General features: G+C 32.3%; 2 protein-coding genes and 2 long non-coding RNA genes across 4 annotated transcripts; all 4 read left to right on the top strand.

The window, feature by feature from the left end:
• The first annotated feature begins 1,536 nt into the window (after positions 1-1,536).
• On the top strand, positions 1,537-2,048 carry LOC148959779 (uncharacterized). Its single transcript, XR_016143914.1, has 2 exons — positions 1,537-1,646; positions 1,846-2,048. It is a non-coding gene; the product is annotated as an uncharacterized LOC148959779 (long non-coding RNA).
• Positions 2,049-2,239: 191 nt separating this feature from the next.
• LOC135694696 (uncharacterized) lies at positions 2,240-6,295 on the top strand. Its single transcript, XM_065213530.2, has 7 exons — positions 2,240-2,330; positions 2,915-2,986; positions 3,340-3,417; positions 4,193-4,297; positions 4,681-4,752; positions 5,432-5,503; positions 5,714-6,295. Exons 1-7 carry the CDS (start codon positions 2,240-2,242, stop codon positions 6,109-6,111), a joined length of 888 nt encoding a protein of 295 aa, XP_065069602.2. The 3' UTR covers positions 6,112-6,295.
• A 4,202-nt stretch (positions 6,296-10,497) lies between these two features.
• Positions 10,498-11,318, top strand: LOC148959778 (uncharacterized). The gene is made up of 2 exons (XR_016143947.1): positions 10,498-10,619; positions 11,135-11,318. It is a non-coding gene; the product is annotated as an uncharacterized LOC148959778 (long non-coding RNA).
• A 2,171-nt stretch (positions 11,319-13,489) lies between these two features.
• Positions 13,490-14,455, top strand: LOC135694822 (uncharacterized). The gene is made up of 2 exons (XM_065213702.2): positions 13,490-13,705; positions 13,918-14,455. Exons 1-2 carry the CDS (start codon positions 13,618-13,620, stop codon positions 14,313-14,315), a joined length of 486 nt encoding a protein of 161 aa, XP_065069774.2. The 5' UTR covers positions 13,490-13,617; the 3' UTR covers positions 14,316-14,455.
• Positions 14,456-15,512: the final 1,057 nt, after the last annotated feature.

Below are 15,512 nucleotides of genomic sequence, written 5' to 3'. Positions count from 1 at the left end.
CTTTCCTTTCAAAGATTCCGCCTGTCTTAAACATCTCCAACCAGTCAAATTAGTGAATAATCTTTTCGAGTCGATAAACACAGCAAAAATTTGTGGATTATTGCCACATAGATTGCATTTATTTCACAATAAAGTAACGAAACTTGTCACTTAGGCCGTTGTTATTTTATAGCTCTGTAGCTTGTTTTATTTCAAATATCTATAAATAACTTCAAGATGCTTGATCTAAATAGTTTATTATTACGTGTAGGATTTAACTAACCTTTTTACGGTTGCGATTCAACTTGACTGCTTTGCCGTTGTTATGCAGCCTTTCTAAGCTTGTTAGTTACTACCGGAAAAAAGCAAAAAATTGAAAATTCATTATGTCATTATAAAGTGAAAAAATGTTGCATCATTGGAATTAATCTACCTTAAGCACTCCATCGAGGTATTAGCAAATGTGAGACTTGATTTTCAAAAGATTAATTTTCCATTTTAACCAGCTAAGTGTAGTTACGAACTAGAGGAAAAACTTTTATAGACAAAGAAAGTAAAGTTGCATGTTGTTTTCTGTAGCAAATACTCAGGTTAAATGTAATGAAGTGTGTCAAGCCAGCTTTTAATTGTCAGCTTTGTTTTGTATTTGAGGTAGAAAGAAATTGTGCATTTATTTGTGATACCCGTTTTGATATTTTTATTACATCATTTCTAATTTTATATGATCCTTGGCACTTTAATTTAGATCCAAGCTTAGAGCAAGAAAAATTCATTTTAGGTTACAAATATTTTCAAATGCAAATTTCTGTTAAACTAGTCAGTATAATTCATATCCTAAAATCATTTTAAATTCTTTTTGCCTTTAATTAAAAACTTTTTAGCTATTTCAGAACTTTAGAATCGGAACTGGTGGTTCTAATTAGCTAATTTTGGTTCTTATTAACCGTTTTGTTTGTATGTTTCTCTCTTTTAAAATTTTATAAAATTTTGTGAACGTACAAGATGGAAGAATCCAATAAAATATATTAAGTGATAAAATATTGTGTACGGTAATTAATCCAAATAACGACAATGAAATGAAAAAATAATTGAAGTACCAAAATGGAGTTGACTGTTGAAAATACGAAGCTTGAGCACATGCTCAGAACTTCGTGTTATAAAATGTTTGTTTTATTTTGTTAAACAATGTTTTTTAGTGTGTTGTTCGTCAATGAATAATGGCCAAAGATTAATATGAATAAATAAATAAATAACGACTTTGTACATTTGTAAGCTAAATATAACTCTTCATCCTCAAAAATAAAAATAAGAGCGAGCAAATAAATAATAAAAGTTAGACTCGAATGAAACATTTTTGCACTGTCACGTCAAATTGCGAATTTAGGATTGCTTGTAATTTTGATTGAGACGTCTCTAGATATTTCTATTTTGATTGTGACGTCAAATTTGCAAATAGCTATAAAAGAGGGCAAAAGCATCGAAGTAAACAGTTTTTACATGCTCGCTTGTAGTTTATGCTACTAGTTGCTTGTGAATTTAGTTCGAGGTTTAGTGAAACTGTATTAGAAAAGAGTTGCTGAGGTGAATTTAATATTCGTCAAAAGATGGGAAAAGTTCTTTCAAAACAAGACAAACCTTCACAGGAGAGTGAAGAATCAATGAGAAAGGTAATATATATTATATCATGTGCCTAACTCAGTTTAATTAAGACATTAGAGCACGTCAAAGGATGAACAATTATTTATCAAGCAGTGAACAATGTTTTCTAATTTCTTTATTGGCAAATTAATATTTTATAGACTGAAATAGTTTCCTTTTTTAAGGTTCAATAAATCACAAATGAAATTTAAGTTTATTTATTTTCAGGAACCAGTTTCCCGTATTTGGAAAATTAGACAGTTCTTCAAAGAGATGAGAAAAAGGACTTCAAAATCCGCCGATTCTGGTAACAATAAAGAATCTATTTACAAGGAAAGAATTCGAAAAGACACAGGTTTGTAATCAATATGAAAAAATTTTCTTATATTTCTAAATCACACTGTTGTATTAACAAAATTATAAGTCCATTTTTAAAGCTTATTATATAATTACTAATATTTAAAGTGTTAAACAATTTCAACGAAAGCACAAATGAAGCTAACATTAATAAAAAAAGTGAGCAGGCGTGCTAAAATTGGAGCTTTCTAAATGAAACAATTTATACGCACGAATATTCAATGATGTAGATTTGTTTTATTGCTTTCAAGATCGTATCAAGAAAATGTATCAAGGGGATTCAAATCCCAAACGTTACAAACGAAGTATTGCAGAGGAACTTTTTGCCAAAGATCTGAAAGGAAAAGGGCTTGATGGTTAGTCAAACAATTTTCTTATCATATTAGTCGGTATCGGAGGGTCAATAATTTATGAAATGCAAACGTAATTGTTTTTACTTCTTCTTTGAAGTTTCATATCATTTAATTTTCAATTTCATTATCAATCAATGCTTACTTCATTTTAATAATTCTTAACAACTAACAAACTACAACACCAAAATTAAGAAAATAATAATTTAGGGAAAAAGAAAAAATATAATAACATAGAGAAAAAGGTATTCTTTACGTGATTGTATTAAAAACAGACGTATAGGCCGAAATGGCCCTTAATCTACTACAGCAAAACAAAACATCGTAGATCTAAATTGTTAATTAAAATTGCTACATCTAAAATTATACTCATGGTCGACTGTTTTAAGAATATCTCTCTAAGTAAAGGAACTAATTGAAAATTTGTTATTTTTGAAAAAACAACATGCATAGGAAAGTGATTTGAAAGTTGTTAAGTTAAAATAGGTATAGAATTTTCTTTCATAGTGTTGAGAATGCATAGCATGTTTTTAAGATTACAGTTTTCAAACAGGATGCAAAATTCATTCTCATAATTTTTTTCTCGACAGATTCAACAATTTATATCATTTACAAGCTTGGATTGTCAAAGTCATTTTTTTCTGAAACTGATCAAGCTCCAGGTATTTGAATTAGCTTTCGTGAGATTTAATGTGAATGATTTACGGCAAATGAAGTCTTAATGTTCGGCCAAATACAAAAAGGAGACATCAAAGGAACAAAATATTCCCAATCATTATATCAGATCTATCTTGTTTGGTAAATTAAGTATAAAAATCATTTTGCTCTGTTTTGTATCTTCAACTTCTTTCTATAAAACGTCTTTTGCCACTTGCAATTAGAATATAGTTGTAGAACTCTTAAAACACCTTTTATCGACTTAATTGTTTTCGACTTTACAACATTGAAAAATTGAAACATCTAAAATGAAAAAACCTTTGATAAAGGTATAAAGTCACATATTTGATACACTTAGGCCGCTCCTTCGTGGATGATCAAGTCAAACAAAGCTCTGCTGTTCTCAGAATGAAGAAGCAAAGGACAAAGAAAGAAAGTAAGATTCTTTTTCTTAAACCAATCTTTGGAATTTTTTATAAAAAATTAAACGTTTCCAGCTTCAGATAAAACATTAGAAAATAAAAAATATATTTTATATAATCGTCAGATATAATATAATCAGATAGAATCTTTTCTCATATCAAAACACGGACAACCGTGTTAAAAGAAAATTTCTTGCAATATCGTCATTGACTGTACTTAGAACGAAGCTGCAAAAATTCAATTTTAGAACAAGGACAACATTAGGAGCATTAGAGCCTTAAATCAAAAAAAGAATAATGTGGCTTCCACATATCTTTCAGTTTAAGACCACCAATTGACCACTATCCTTGAATTATATTCCTTTACATAATATAACTTTTAGGCAATGGTATGCAAATTTTGCATGTTCATAAGACAAACTTTAAAAATTGAATTTATTGTGAACTAAGAGGACAGAAAATGTAGCTCTAGCACGATTTGATTTGGAAGATAAAATAATATTGCTTATAACTTATATTAAATTAGAACTAAATGTTTTCTGTTTTTAAGAGAGTTAGTGTTTCCTTTGAAGTGTTGTCTCTATTTTGCAAGAGGAGTTTACTTTCTACATAAGTAGCATCTGAATTGTGTTCACTTTTTAGGATACAATCTCTAACTTTATACCAGGTTATTGATATTACTGAATGAAACCATGGATTTTATGAAATATTAATGACATCTAAATTCTTGTGCATTTTTCATTTAATAATCTCTAAGAAATATCTTATATTATGTAGTATTTTTTCAAGTGATGGAGCTTGCTAAGCAAAATACCGAAGCACCTGGAGAAAATGATCCAATATTGAAGACAGCGAGTGGAGACGAGGAGACAAAAGCCAAAAGCCTAGTGCCAGGTATCTATTCAATATTCTTTTACATGCTGTTGTAATCTACCAGAAAGCAGGATATTTTCTAGAAGCTCACGAAAAATGATAGAAACACATCTCAAAAATTCTTCCTGCAAAAAATTTGAGATGGTTAATAGAAGATAAAAAGAGAGTATGTCTCACCTTCTGATTCTAAGTATCATCATGCGTAGAATCTGCCTGTACTTGAAAGTACAGTAAAAAGTTTTTTTACATTTCTTGAAATTGTGAGACTAGTTGAGAAAATTACTTATTCTATTCACATTCAAGACTAGCACAAAAAGAAAGTGTTATGGAGTAGCGATTCAATCTTTTTTGACTCTAGAATGTAATAATATGACATGATAGTAATTTACTTTCATAAAAATCAGTCTTTAGGCACGCAGACCTGCAATGGATTCTGCAAAAAATCAGAAGATTATTCCAGGAAACAGCATGCAATGGTAGGTTTAATGTTTTCTCTACTAAATAAAGTCTTTTTCCGTCAATTTACATTGCGCTTGTGTAGTTCATACAAATTTTCAACGTGACATACATTCGGACAACATTAGATTATCTACAATAAATTTTGCGACCACTCTTTGCTTGTAGCCTTAAAGTTTTTTATTCCTGTTGTAACATCGTATAAATTTGAATTCAAAAGCTAATTCGATATTCGGTTCTGAAAAGAGGGGCTTTTGCAAGATGGGAGTAGCCAAGTGGGGGCTTATTAAAAAGTTGATCTTATTGTCAGAATATACTAAGAAAACAACAAGATTGGTGACAAAAATGGACAAAAAGTGAATTCGATTAAAAAGTTTTTATATTAGCTTGTATGAGACTATGATATATCCATGTCTGTGCTATAATGTAGAAAACATTGTGAAGAGGATCTTATTAATGGGCTGTCTTTCTTAAACATGACATTATAATAAGGGGGGGGGCATATTCGAGAGATGGGGTTTATTCTGTGATCGATGATGAAGAGGAAGGGTTGTTCGAAAGGGAGCCTATTTGAGAGGTGAGGTTTAATTGAATCATTACAAACTATGAAATTCTGTGTACATGCAATATTCGTTTACTTGTTAATAGCTCATGCATTTACTTAGCTATTTTGTAATGTAGCAATGTTCTTTTTCTTAGCAGAAATGACTGAAAACTGTGACATGTACAGCGAGAACGAAGAATATGATCCCGAGAAGGAGAAAGTCATAGGTATGTAGGAATTTTCATCAAATTTCATCGAATTGAAATGTCCCTGTACACCGAGCGATGCAGGCTACTACTTCCATGACAGTTCCCTAAAAATTTCTATTTAAAATACATGACACTCCATTCTCAGAACATAAAACTTCGCAATCTCAAGTATGATAATGTGTCGCTATTAATTATCATTCTCTATATAAACTTTTCTTCATTTTCTAGATGGCCTTTACGCTCACATGTGCTACTTTTCTCCGAAAGTCCTCTGCGGTGTTCGGGCCTCGATTGCAGACCAGGAGAAGCGGTTTAAACTGCCAATGATCGAAATCGTCACCAAAGAAACCCCAGAATGCATCATGGCCAGTGTGATTGTGAATCAAACTGTTGTGGAGGAGCAAAAGAGGCACTGCTTTGAAAAGATGTACAGCAGTAGATTGGACGACACCTTAAACATGCAAATGGCCATGCTGAACTTGGTCTTTCAGGCTCAGTGGAAGGAGTTTCCTATGCAAGTTCAGAAAGGCGTTTACAATAGATTTGCAACAGCCCAAATCATACTGAAGAAAATTGTGCCATACCAGTGCTCATTGGGTGAAGCTGAGCGAATGGGCATTTGCTGAATAAAGACATGACCCTGTCATCTCCAGGACATGATTAAAGATATATTGACTATATTAGAGTTTGTTGGAAAATTTTAAATCTGACCAGGAATAAGCCTTGGTTGAATTTGTAATTGGATTTTAGCGTTTTAATTGTATATATCAATGCATGGATTCAATAATATGTTGTTATTTTGATAAAATGTTGTTTGTCTCTCGAGTTCCTGCTTTGCTGTGAAATGTTCAGGCATTACAAGACAGTATGCGATAGAAATTTAAATACTCAATGAAAGCATTATAGAGGAGGTGCTCATATAGAGCTTTACGCATCTAAGTTTCTAGAAAGACAATATCTTATCACCGTACGTAAGGCATTCGTAGCATAAGTTTTGGAGTGAACAGTGATATTGTTCTCTATCTTAACTACCTCCTTCCTTCGTCTCACATTCCCGCTCTTTTCTCCTTTCCCCTTCTGAACATTTCTGCTCCCTTTTTACTTCAGTTTCCATTTCTTCCTTACTTAATCGCTAAAAATACTAAATTCAATATGACGATAAAAACTACTATTTGATTAGACCTCGCCCTAAGTTATATTTATATACCAAATGCCATATATATACCAAATAGTTTATATACCAAATGCCGTATATACAATATATCACACGAGTAATAACATATTTGCAAGTAAATACTTGTAATTATTCATTAATATCATTATGAAATGATGTTCATATTAAACCCGCTTCAGGTTTTAGGCCCAGAGCAAAGTTTACTCTCATAAAATGCAAAAATGCTCTCCTAATTCAAATATCCCCTGACCGACACTCCAAAATACCCTAGCCTACGTTGTATATGCAGTTTCCACTATCAAATTCTCTTTTCGGATGGTTCGCTGTAGTTAGTTCATTTCACATGTAATATGTCATTGTACCTCCTTGCAAAAGGCACTCGTGGGGCCCTTTGGTTGTTCTTCTATTGATAATACACAGGAGCTTTCTGCTATAAGGATTTCGTCATCTAGAGTGAATACAAGAACAAGTTTCTTTCGTCAAGGAGTTGTCCTTCATTGCTGAAGGGTCCTTCATAAGACTGATTCGGACATCTTGTGATTCGCAAATGTTGGCGCAAACAACGCGCCCTTTATCCGAAACGACGAGCTCATCTCCAGTATGCTCTTTTAAAGCTCCATTTTCAATCTCGGTCTCGCTACTATGCACAACTCCGTGCATCAGTTCATCAAGGACCGACGAAGGCAACGGTGATTCATTAGCATCTGTAATTATTCTCTTGCATGCCTCACCCAGCCCTTTGCAATTATCCAACATTGTGATATCCACTGGATGCTCAGAATCAGGCTGAGACAGCCTCGAAGCCCTGTTAATAGGGGAGAACATCAAGTCATCAAGAATACCATTACTGCCCTCAGAGTTAGTCAATTGTATATTTTAACTGTATATTTTCTTCTTCGTTTCTGTAGATTTTTACAGCTTCCATCGTCCAAAGAGACCTAGCTTTTGAACCTGCTGAGGCCCACTTCAGCTTGCAGCTTAAGCTAGGCGCACACGAGAGCATTTTGCCTAAGCAAAGTTTCATTCCTGGTACTTTGCTTAAGCATTTCGCTCCCGTGTGCGGCGAACGAAAGCATTTTGCTTATGACTTAGCAAAACTACGCATGTGCAAGTAAGTTTTGCAACAGCGTAGTTTTTTGCACGTGCATGTGCAAGTATGACTTAACAAAACTACGCTACGCATGTGCATTATAAATCAATACAATATCAATAAACAACAATAACTTTTTAAACTAGAAATAAAAATTTTGAATAATAAAAATGTTGGTCTTGAATATAATAGTTAAAACGTAAATCGAATCTATTTGTTTGAGGGAAGCGTGGCAAAAATTAAAAAGGGGATAGAGAAAGGTGGTGGAATGCTTTTGAAACTTTGTTAGAGTTCTTTTCTTTCTTTATGTGTCAATATTATAGTATATCTAGTGGAAGGGGGCACTAGTATATTGAGATCATAAATCTTTTTAAGGCTTTGGCAGAAGTTGTTTTTGATCCTGATTGTCTGATGTTTTGTGGAATGGAGTTCCAAACATCTACACCAACATTTTTTATGAAATTTTTACCAAATTTTGTTCTAAAACTTGGCTTAGAAAATTTTCCTGACCTAGCAAATCTTGTTTTGTAATTATGAGTATCTTTGGCTTTTTTAAAGAGTTTACTGATAGAAGTTTCGGCTATACTTTTGTTAATATCATACACAAATTTAGCACACTCGAGTTTGTAACAGTCTTCAAAATTTAAACTGTTTAGGCATTTAAAAACTGGTTTACTATGTTCGGCTTTATTTTCAAATTTTTTCAGACGTACAGCTTTTTTTAACTTTTTATGTAGTGGACCTAGGGCAGTTTTAGAGGCACTACCCCAGTTTAAGAGCCCATAAAGTATGTTTGGTAGTACAAAAGCATTATTTATGTTAAGCAAGATATTTTGTGGTGCAAAATGTTTTACTTTACTTAGGATGCCAATGCCTTGTGATATTTTTGTATTTAAATTTTGAATGTGGGACTTCCAACCTCAATTTTTATCAATAAGAACACCAAGATATTCAGCTTCTTCTACTTCTTTTATTGGTTGATTATTTAGTTTTAGTTAAATTTTTTGTGTAATTTTCTTAGAGAAGGGTGGATGAACAAAAATTAGACTTATTGATGTCAGCTAATTAGCAATCAGCCAATCTGAAACATTTTTGAGTTCTTTATTCATTATGTTTTCTAAGTTTTCGGCGTCTTTATCAGAAACTTAGATACTAGTACCATCAGCAAATAAATGAAAGTTTAAGATTTTGGTAGAGAATCGGATATCGTTTATATAAAGTAAGAATATCAGAGGTCCAAGAACACTGCCTTGAGAAACACCATATTCTATTTCACGGTCTTCAGATAGTTCTCCATTAATGCTCACACTTTGTGTTCTATCACTTAGGTATAAGTTACCTCCACCGACACTAGTTTGCTGATTTCGATCAAATTTCAGTGTGCACGAGATTTTTAGGACAAATATGTTGTTTCGTGGCTGTCCTTTACGATTCTTATATACGAGAAAAAAAGAAATTCATTTATATTATATTGCAGGAGGAATCAAGATTTTGCGAAAGAAGGGGTGCACAAATTTCATAAATGTAGAGATCATAAAGGTGAATACCAATTAAATCTGCATTTGAAAAACAATATTTGCTTGAGGAGAAGAATTATCTCCTAATCGTAAAGAACGTAACTGCAAGTCAATTTCACTGCTACTAAGTTCCGGTTGCTGTGAGAATGTCATCCTGCAAAGACCCATTATGAAAATCGTGCAGTTCTATTTTTCCATGTTTACCTCGAATAATTTCGCCTGACGAAAAGTAGAAACTAAGAATTTTCCGATGCGCGAACGCTTATCTCATGAATTTTTTTTTCTGCGCATGTGTCATTTATGAACTTTAACAGTCTCAAAAATTTGTCAAAATTCCTCAAAATATTGCGATTAAAAAACATGTTCACATTGTTGCGTCAAATTGCGAATTTCATATTGCTTGTAATTTTGATTGAGACGTCTCTAGATATTTATATTTTGATTGTGACGTCAAATTTGTACAGAGCTATAAAAGAGGGCAAAAGCATCGAAGTAAACAGTTTTTACATGCTCGCTTGTAGTTTATGCTACTAGTTGCTTGTGAATTTAGTTCGAGATTTATCGAGACTGTATTAGAAAAGAGTTGCTGAGGTGAATTTAATATTCGTCAAAAGATGGGAAAAGTTCTTTCAAAACAAGACAAACCTTCACAAGAAAGTGAAGAATCAATGAGAAAGGTAATATATATTATATCATTTTATGCCTAACTCAGTTTAATAAAAACATTAGAGTACGTCAGAGGATGAACAATTATTTATCAAACAGTGAACAATGTTTTCTAATTTCTTTATTTAATATTTTATAGACTGAAATAGTTTCCTTTTTTAAGGTTCAATAAATTAAAAATGAAATTGAAATTTATTTATTTTCAGGAACCAGTTTCCCGTATTTGGAAAATTAGACAGTTTTTCAAAGAGATGAGAAAAAGGAATTCAAAGTCAGCCGGTTTTGGAAACGATAAAGAATCTTTCCACAAAGAAAGAGTTCGAAAAGACACAGGTTTGTAATTCATATGAAAAACTATTCTCCAATTGCCAAATCACACTGCTGTATTAACAAAATTACAAGTGCGCTTTAAAAGCTTATTAGATGGTTACTAATATTTAAAGTGTTGAAGAATTTCAACAAATGCATGAATGAAGCTTACATTTAACAACTGATGTGCAATAATTGAAGCTTTCTAAATGAAACGATTAAAATTATAAGTAAGAGCATTCAATGATACAAATCTGTCTTATTGCTTTCCAGATCGTATCAAGAATATGTATCAAAGGGATTCATATCCCAAGCGTTACAAAAGAAGTATTGCAGAGGAGCTTTTCGCCAAAGATCTGAAAGCAAAAGGGCTTGATGGTTAGTCAAAAGATTTTTTATTATTGCGAGTCGGTTTCGGAGGGTCAATAACTTATATAATACAAACATAATTGTTATTACTTTTCCTTTGAAGTTTTATAATATTTAATTTCAATTACATTGTCAATCAATACTTACTTCAATTTAAAAAATTCTTAACAACTAACACATTACATCACCAAAATAAAATAATAAAAACTAAGAGAAAAAGGAAAAAAATAAAAATCTGGAGAAAAAGATGTTCTTTACCTGACTGTACTCACGGTCGATTGTTTTAAGAATATCTCTCTAAGTAAAAGAACTAATCGAGAGATAGCCCCGAAACCAAATAAATACAAAGAAACTGGCTATTTTAAAAAAACAAAATTTATCAAGAAGTGCTTTGAAAGATGTTATTACAAAAGTGGGAGAATTATAGAATTGTTATTCATTAAGTGAGGATTGCATGGGATGTTTTTAAGATAACTGTTTTCAAACGGGATGCAAAATTAATTCACATAATTTTTTCTCGACAGATTCAGCGATTGACATCATTTACAAGCTTGGATTGTCAAAGTCATTTTTTACTGAAACTAATCAAGCTCCAGGTATTTGAATTAGCTTTTGTTAGATTTAATGTAAGTGATTAGGGCAAATGAAGTCTGAATGTTCGTCGAAATACAAAAAAGGAGACATAAGGGAAAAAATATTCCCAATTATTGTATCGGATCTATCTTGTTTGGTAACTTAAGTCTTAATATTTTCTTTGCCCTGTTTTATATTTTTTATCGTTTTTTTAAAAAAAACTTCTTTTACTACATCCAGTTAGAATATAGTTTTTCAACTCTTAAAACATCTATTTTGGACTTTATTATTTGGACTTTACTTCATTGAAACTTTGCTATCTATAATGATAAAGATATATTTTCAAATCTTTGTTACACTTAGGCCGCTCCTTCGTGGATGATCAAGTCAAACAAAGCTCTGCTGTTCTCAGAATAAAGAAGCAAAGGACAAAGAAAGAAAGTAAGAGTCTTCTTCTTACACCAATATTTGGAATATTTTTTATAAATTTAAACATTTCCAGCTTCAGATGAAATATAGAAAATGAATAATCGTCAGATATAATATGATCAGATGAAATTTTTTCTCATGTTAACAAACAGGCAACAGTGAATTGCAATTATGTCATTCACTATTCTCAGAATGAAGCTGTAAAAATTAAATTTTAAAACAACATTAGAAACATTAGAGCCTTGAATCAACAAAAAAATAAGAAAATTGATCTCAGACAAAAATTTTCTGGTCAAATTTAAAAAGAACGTGGCTCCCACCTTTCTTCAGTTTTAGACCATCAATTGATTTCTATCCTTGAGTGATATTCCTTTACATACTATAAACTTTCTGCAATGCTACACGCTAATTTTGCATGTTTATAAGACAAAATCTGAAAAATTGAATCTATTGTGGACAACGAGGACACAAAATGTAGCTCTAGCAAGATTTGATTTGGAGAATAAAAAAATATGGCTGATAAGTAATATTAAACTAAAACTAAATTGTTTCTGTTTTTGAGAGAGCTAGTTTTTCCTTTAAAGTGTTGTCTCTATTTTGCAAGAAAGTTTATTTTTTACATAAGTAGCATCTGAGCTGTGTTCACTTTTTTTGGATAAAATCCCTAGCTTTGTAACAGTTTATTGATATTACTGAATGAATCCAAGGATTTTCTGAAATAATAATAACAACTAAATTCTTGTGCATTTTTTATTGATAATCAGAAATATATTTTCAGTGATGGAGCTTGCTAAGCAAAATGCCGAAGCATCTAAAAAAGATTATCCAACACTGAAGACAGCGAGTGGAGACGACGAGACAAAAGCCAAAAGCCTAGTGCCAGGTATCTATTCAATACAATTTTTCATGCCGTTGTCATCTACCAGAAAGCAGGATATTTTTCTAGAAGCTCACAAAGAAAAATGATTGAAGCTCATTTCAAAAATTTAAAAATTGTTCCTGCAAAAAGTTTAAGGCGGTTAATAGAAGATAAAAAGAGATTAAGATTATCTCTCACCTTCTGATTCTAAACAACATAATGCGTAGTATCTGCCTGATCAATAGAACTACTTGAAAAGTAAAAAGCTCTTTTACATTTCTTGAAACTGCAAGACTAGTTGAAAAAATTACTTATTCTCTACAACATTAAGACTAGCACAAAGAGCTAGTATTATGGAGTAGTGATTAAATCTTTTTGACTATAGAATTTAATAATGTGAGATGATAGTAATTTACTTTCAAAACAATCAGTCTTTAGGCACCAAATGCTAGCAGACCCACAATGGATTCTGCAAAAAATTAGAAGACTATACCAGGAAACAACATACAATGGTAGGTTAAATGTTTTCTATACAAAAGTTTCTTTCCGTCAATTTACATTGCGCTTGTGTAGTTAATACAAATTTTCAACGTGACATACATTAGGACAACATTAGTTTATTTACAATAAATTTTCCGACCAATCTTTGCTTGTAGCCTTAAAGTTTTTCATTCCTATTGTAACATCTTATAAATTTTAATTTAAAAGCTAATTCGATATTCGGTTCTGAAAAAGAGAGGCCTATGCAAGATAGCGGTAACAAAGTAGGGACTTATGAAAACGTTGATCTTATTGTCAGAAGATATCAAGAAAACAACAACATTGGTGACAAAAATGGACAAGAAGTGAATTCGATAAAAAAGTTCATATATTAGCTTGTATGAAACTATGATATATCCATGTATGTGCTGTAATGTAAAAAACATTGTGAATAGGTTCCTGGGCTGTCTTTTTTAAACCTGTCATTATAATAAGGGGGGGGGTATTCCGTAATCGATGCTGAAGAGGAAGGGTTGTTCAAAAGGGAGCTTATTCGAGAGGGGAGGTTTTGTTGAATCATTACAAACTATGAAATACTGTCTACATTCATGATTCGTTTACTTGTATATAGTTTATGCATTAACTTAGCTATTTTGTAATGTAGCAATGCTCTTTTTCTTAGCAGAAATGACTGAAAACTGTGACATGCACAGCGAGAACGAAGAATATGATCCCGAAAAGGAGAAAGTCATGGGTATGTAGGAATTTGCATCAAATTTCTTTTAATTGAAATGTCCCTGTATACACCGAGCGATGTAGGCTACTACTTCCATGACAGTTCCCTAAAAATTTTTATTTAAAACATATGACACTCCATTCCCAGAACATAAAACTTCGTGATCTCAAGCATGATAATGTATTGCTATCAAATGCTATTCTATTTAGAAATTGTTCTTCATTTTCCAGATGGCCTTTACGCTCACATGTGCTACTTTTCTCCGAAAGTCCTTTGCGGTGTTCGGGCCTCGATTGCAGACCAGGAAGAGCGGTTTAAGTTGCCAATGATCGAAATCGTCACCAAAGAAACCCCAGAATGCATCATGGCCAGTGTGATGGTGAATCAAACTGTTGTGGAGGAGCAAAAGAGGCATTGCTTTGAAAAGATGTACAGCAGTAGATTGGACGACACATTAAACATGCAAATGGCCATGCTGAACTTGGTCTTTCAGGCTCAGTGGAAAGAGTTTCCTATGCAAGTTCAGAATGGCGTTTACAATAGATTTGCAACAGCGCAAATCATACTGAAGAAAATTGTGCCATACCAGTGCTCATTGGGTGAAGCTGAGCGAATGGGCATTTGCTGATTGAAATATTACTCCGTTTGCTATAGAGACAGAACTTGATAGATAGTTGATAAATAAAAATAGTTACTTTATTGAGTGCCTATACCTCTTGATAATATATTAGAGCTTTATATAGGAATTTTGTTTATTAAAATGGTTTATGATCATGAAAAGGATGTGTTCTTTTGTTTTGTCTAATGTGAAGGGAAATAGAAAGCAACCAAGTACTCAAGGAGATATAATGTTTATCACTTAATTGAAAGTCTCAAAAAGGTATATTTTGTTGCCCAGAAGGCAAAGATATCTAGATTTTATATATGTGAATGCAACTGATTCGCAGTTGATATGCTTCCTCGTGCAAAAAAAGACCATTCTGTTTTGCAACTTCGTTTTTAAATAAAATCATTGGACAACGATCCTCCAATGGTAACACCTGCTTCAAGGGGAGTTAGCCATTCTAAAAATAATCTTTATCGCATGAAAGTCACGTTTTTTTAAATACAGTTATTTTTATTTATCAGAGAAATCTTTAGCTAGTACCTCATTAAAGATATTATTAAAGATGGCGTTTCCTCTACTTTTTGCAATGGGTACCTTGTCAGAGTTAGCTCTTTTTCAGGCAGAGCCAAATTTGGCCACAATGGATTGAAGTCTCTTTTGCTCACATTGCTAAGATAATGAAGAAAACCAAAATTAAGCTTCTCCTCTTTATTGTAAGCAACACAAGCTAGCATAAAAGAGCAACTACCAGCTTCAATCATCTAGAAAAATCTTATCGATATATTATTGTGTTGTGATGCTGATGGGATCTTTTGAAGATTACAACCCATGCTTATGTTACGAAGCAAAATGTATATGACATGATGTTCAAGTGCATCTAAGTTGCTAAAGCTTATTACAAATTTTTGTGTAACAGACATGAAAATAACGTTTAGGAACGATGCAAAATCTTATATAGCTAAAGTTGCATAGATGGGAAGGCTGCACGATAAAAAGGCAATGATTAGGGAAGGTTGTCGGTGTCGATAAGATTGTTGCAAAGCTGAAAAGATTATTAATTAAGGAAAACATTTCACTTCAAAAATATAATTTTAAAATTGAAAGGGGCGAGGCCATTTTTAAACTAATAGCAGCAAAAGTATTGTACTTAACTTTCATTACATCAAGCTATATGTGACTTTGTATAAGATATCCAAATTGACGTCTTATCACAAACGT

Source organism: Rhopilema esculentum, chromosome 8, assembly GCF_057945365.1.
Source record: "Rhopilema esculentum isolate cy_ngs chromosome 8, ASM5794536v1, whole genome shotgun sequence".
Lineage (NCBI taxonomy): Eukaryota > Metazoa > Cnidaria > Scyphozoa > Rhizostomeae > Rhizostomatidae > Rhopilema > Rhopilema esculentum.
Note: the sequence above shows the minus strand (reverse complement) of the source record. Positions and strands in the feature narration are given on the sequence as shown.

Coding starts and splice junctions, on each gene's coding strand:
- LOC135694696 (XM_065213530.2), top strand. CDS start 2,240: ATGTATCAAGGGGATTCAAATCCCAAACGTTACAAACGAAGTATTGCA. Junction 2,987..3,339: donor TGAAACTGATCAAGCTCCAG/GTATTTGAATTA, acceptor TGATACACTTAG/GCCGCTCCTTCGTGGATGAT. Junction 4,753..5,431: donor CCAGGAAACAGCATGCAATG/GTAGGTTTAATG, acceptor TCTTTTTCTTAG/CAGAAATGACTGAAAACTGT.
- LOC135694822 (XM_065213702.2), top strand. CDS start 13,618: ATGCTCTTTTTCTTAGCAGAAATGACTGAAAACTGTGACATGCACAGC. Junction 13,706..13,917: donor CGAAAAGGAGAAAGTCATGG/GTATGTAGGAAT, acceptor TTCATTTTCCAG/ATGGCCTTTACGCTCACATG.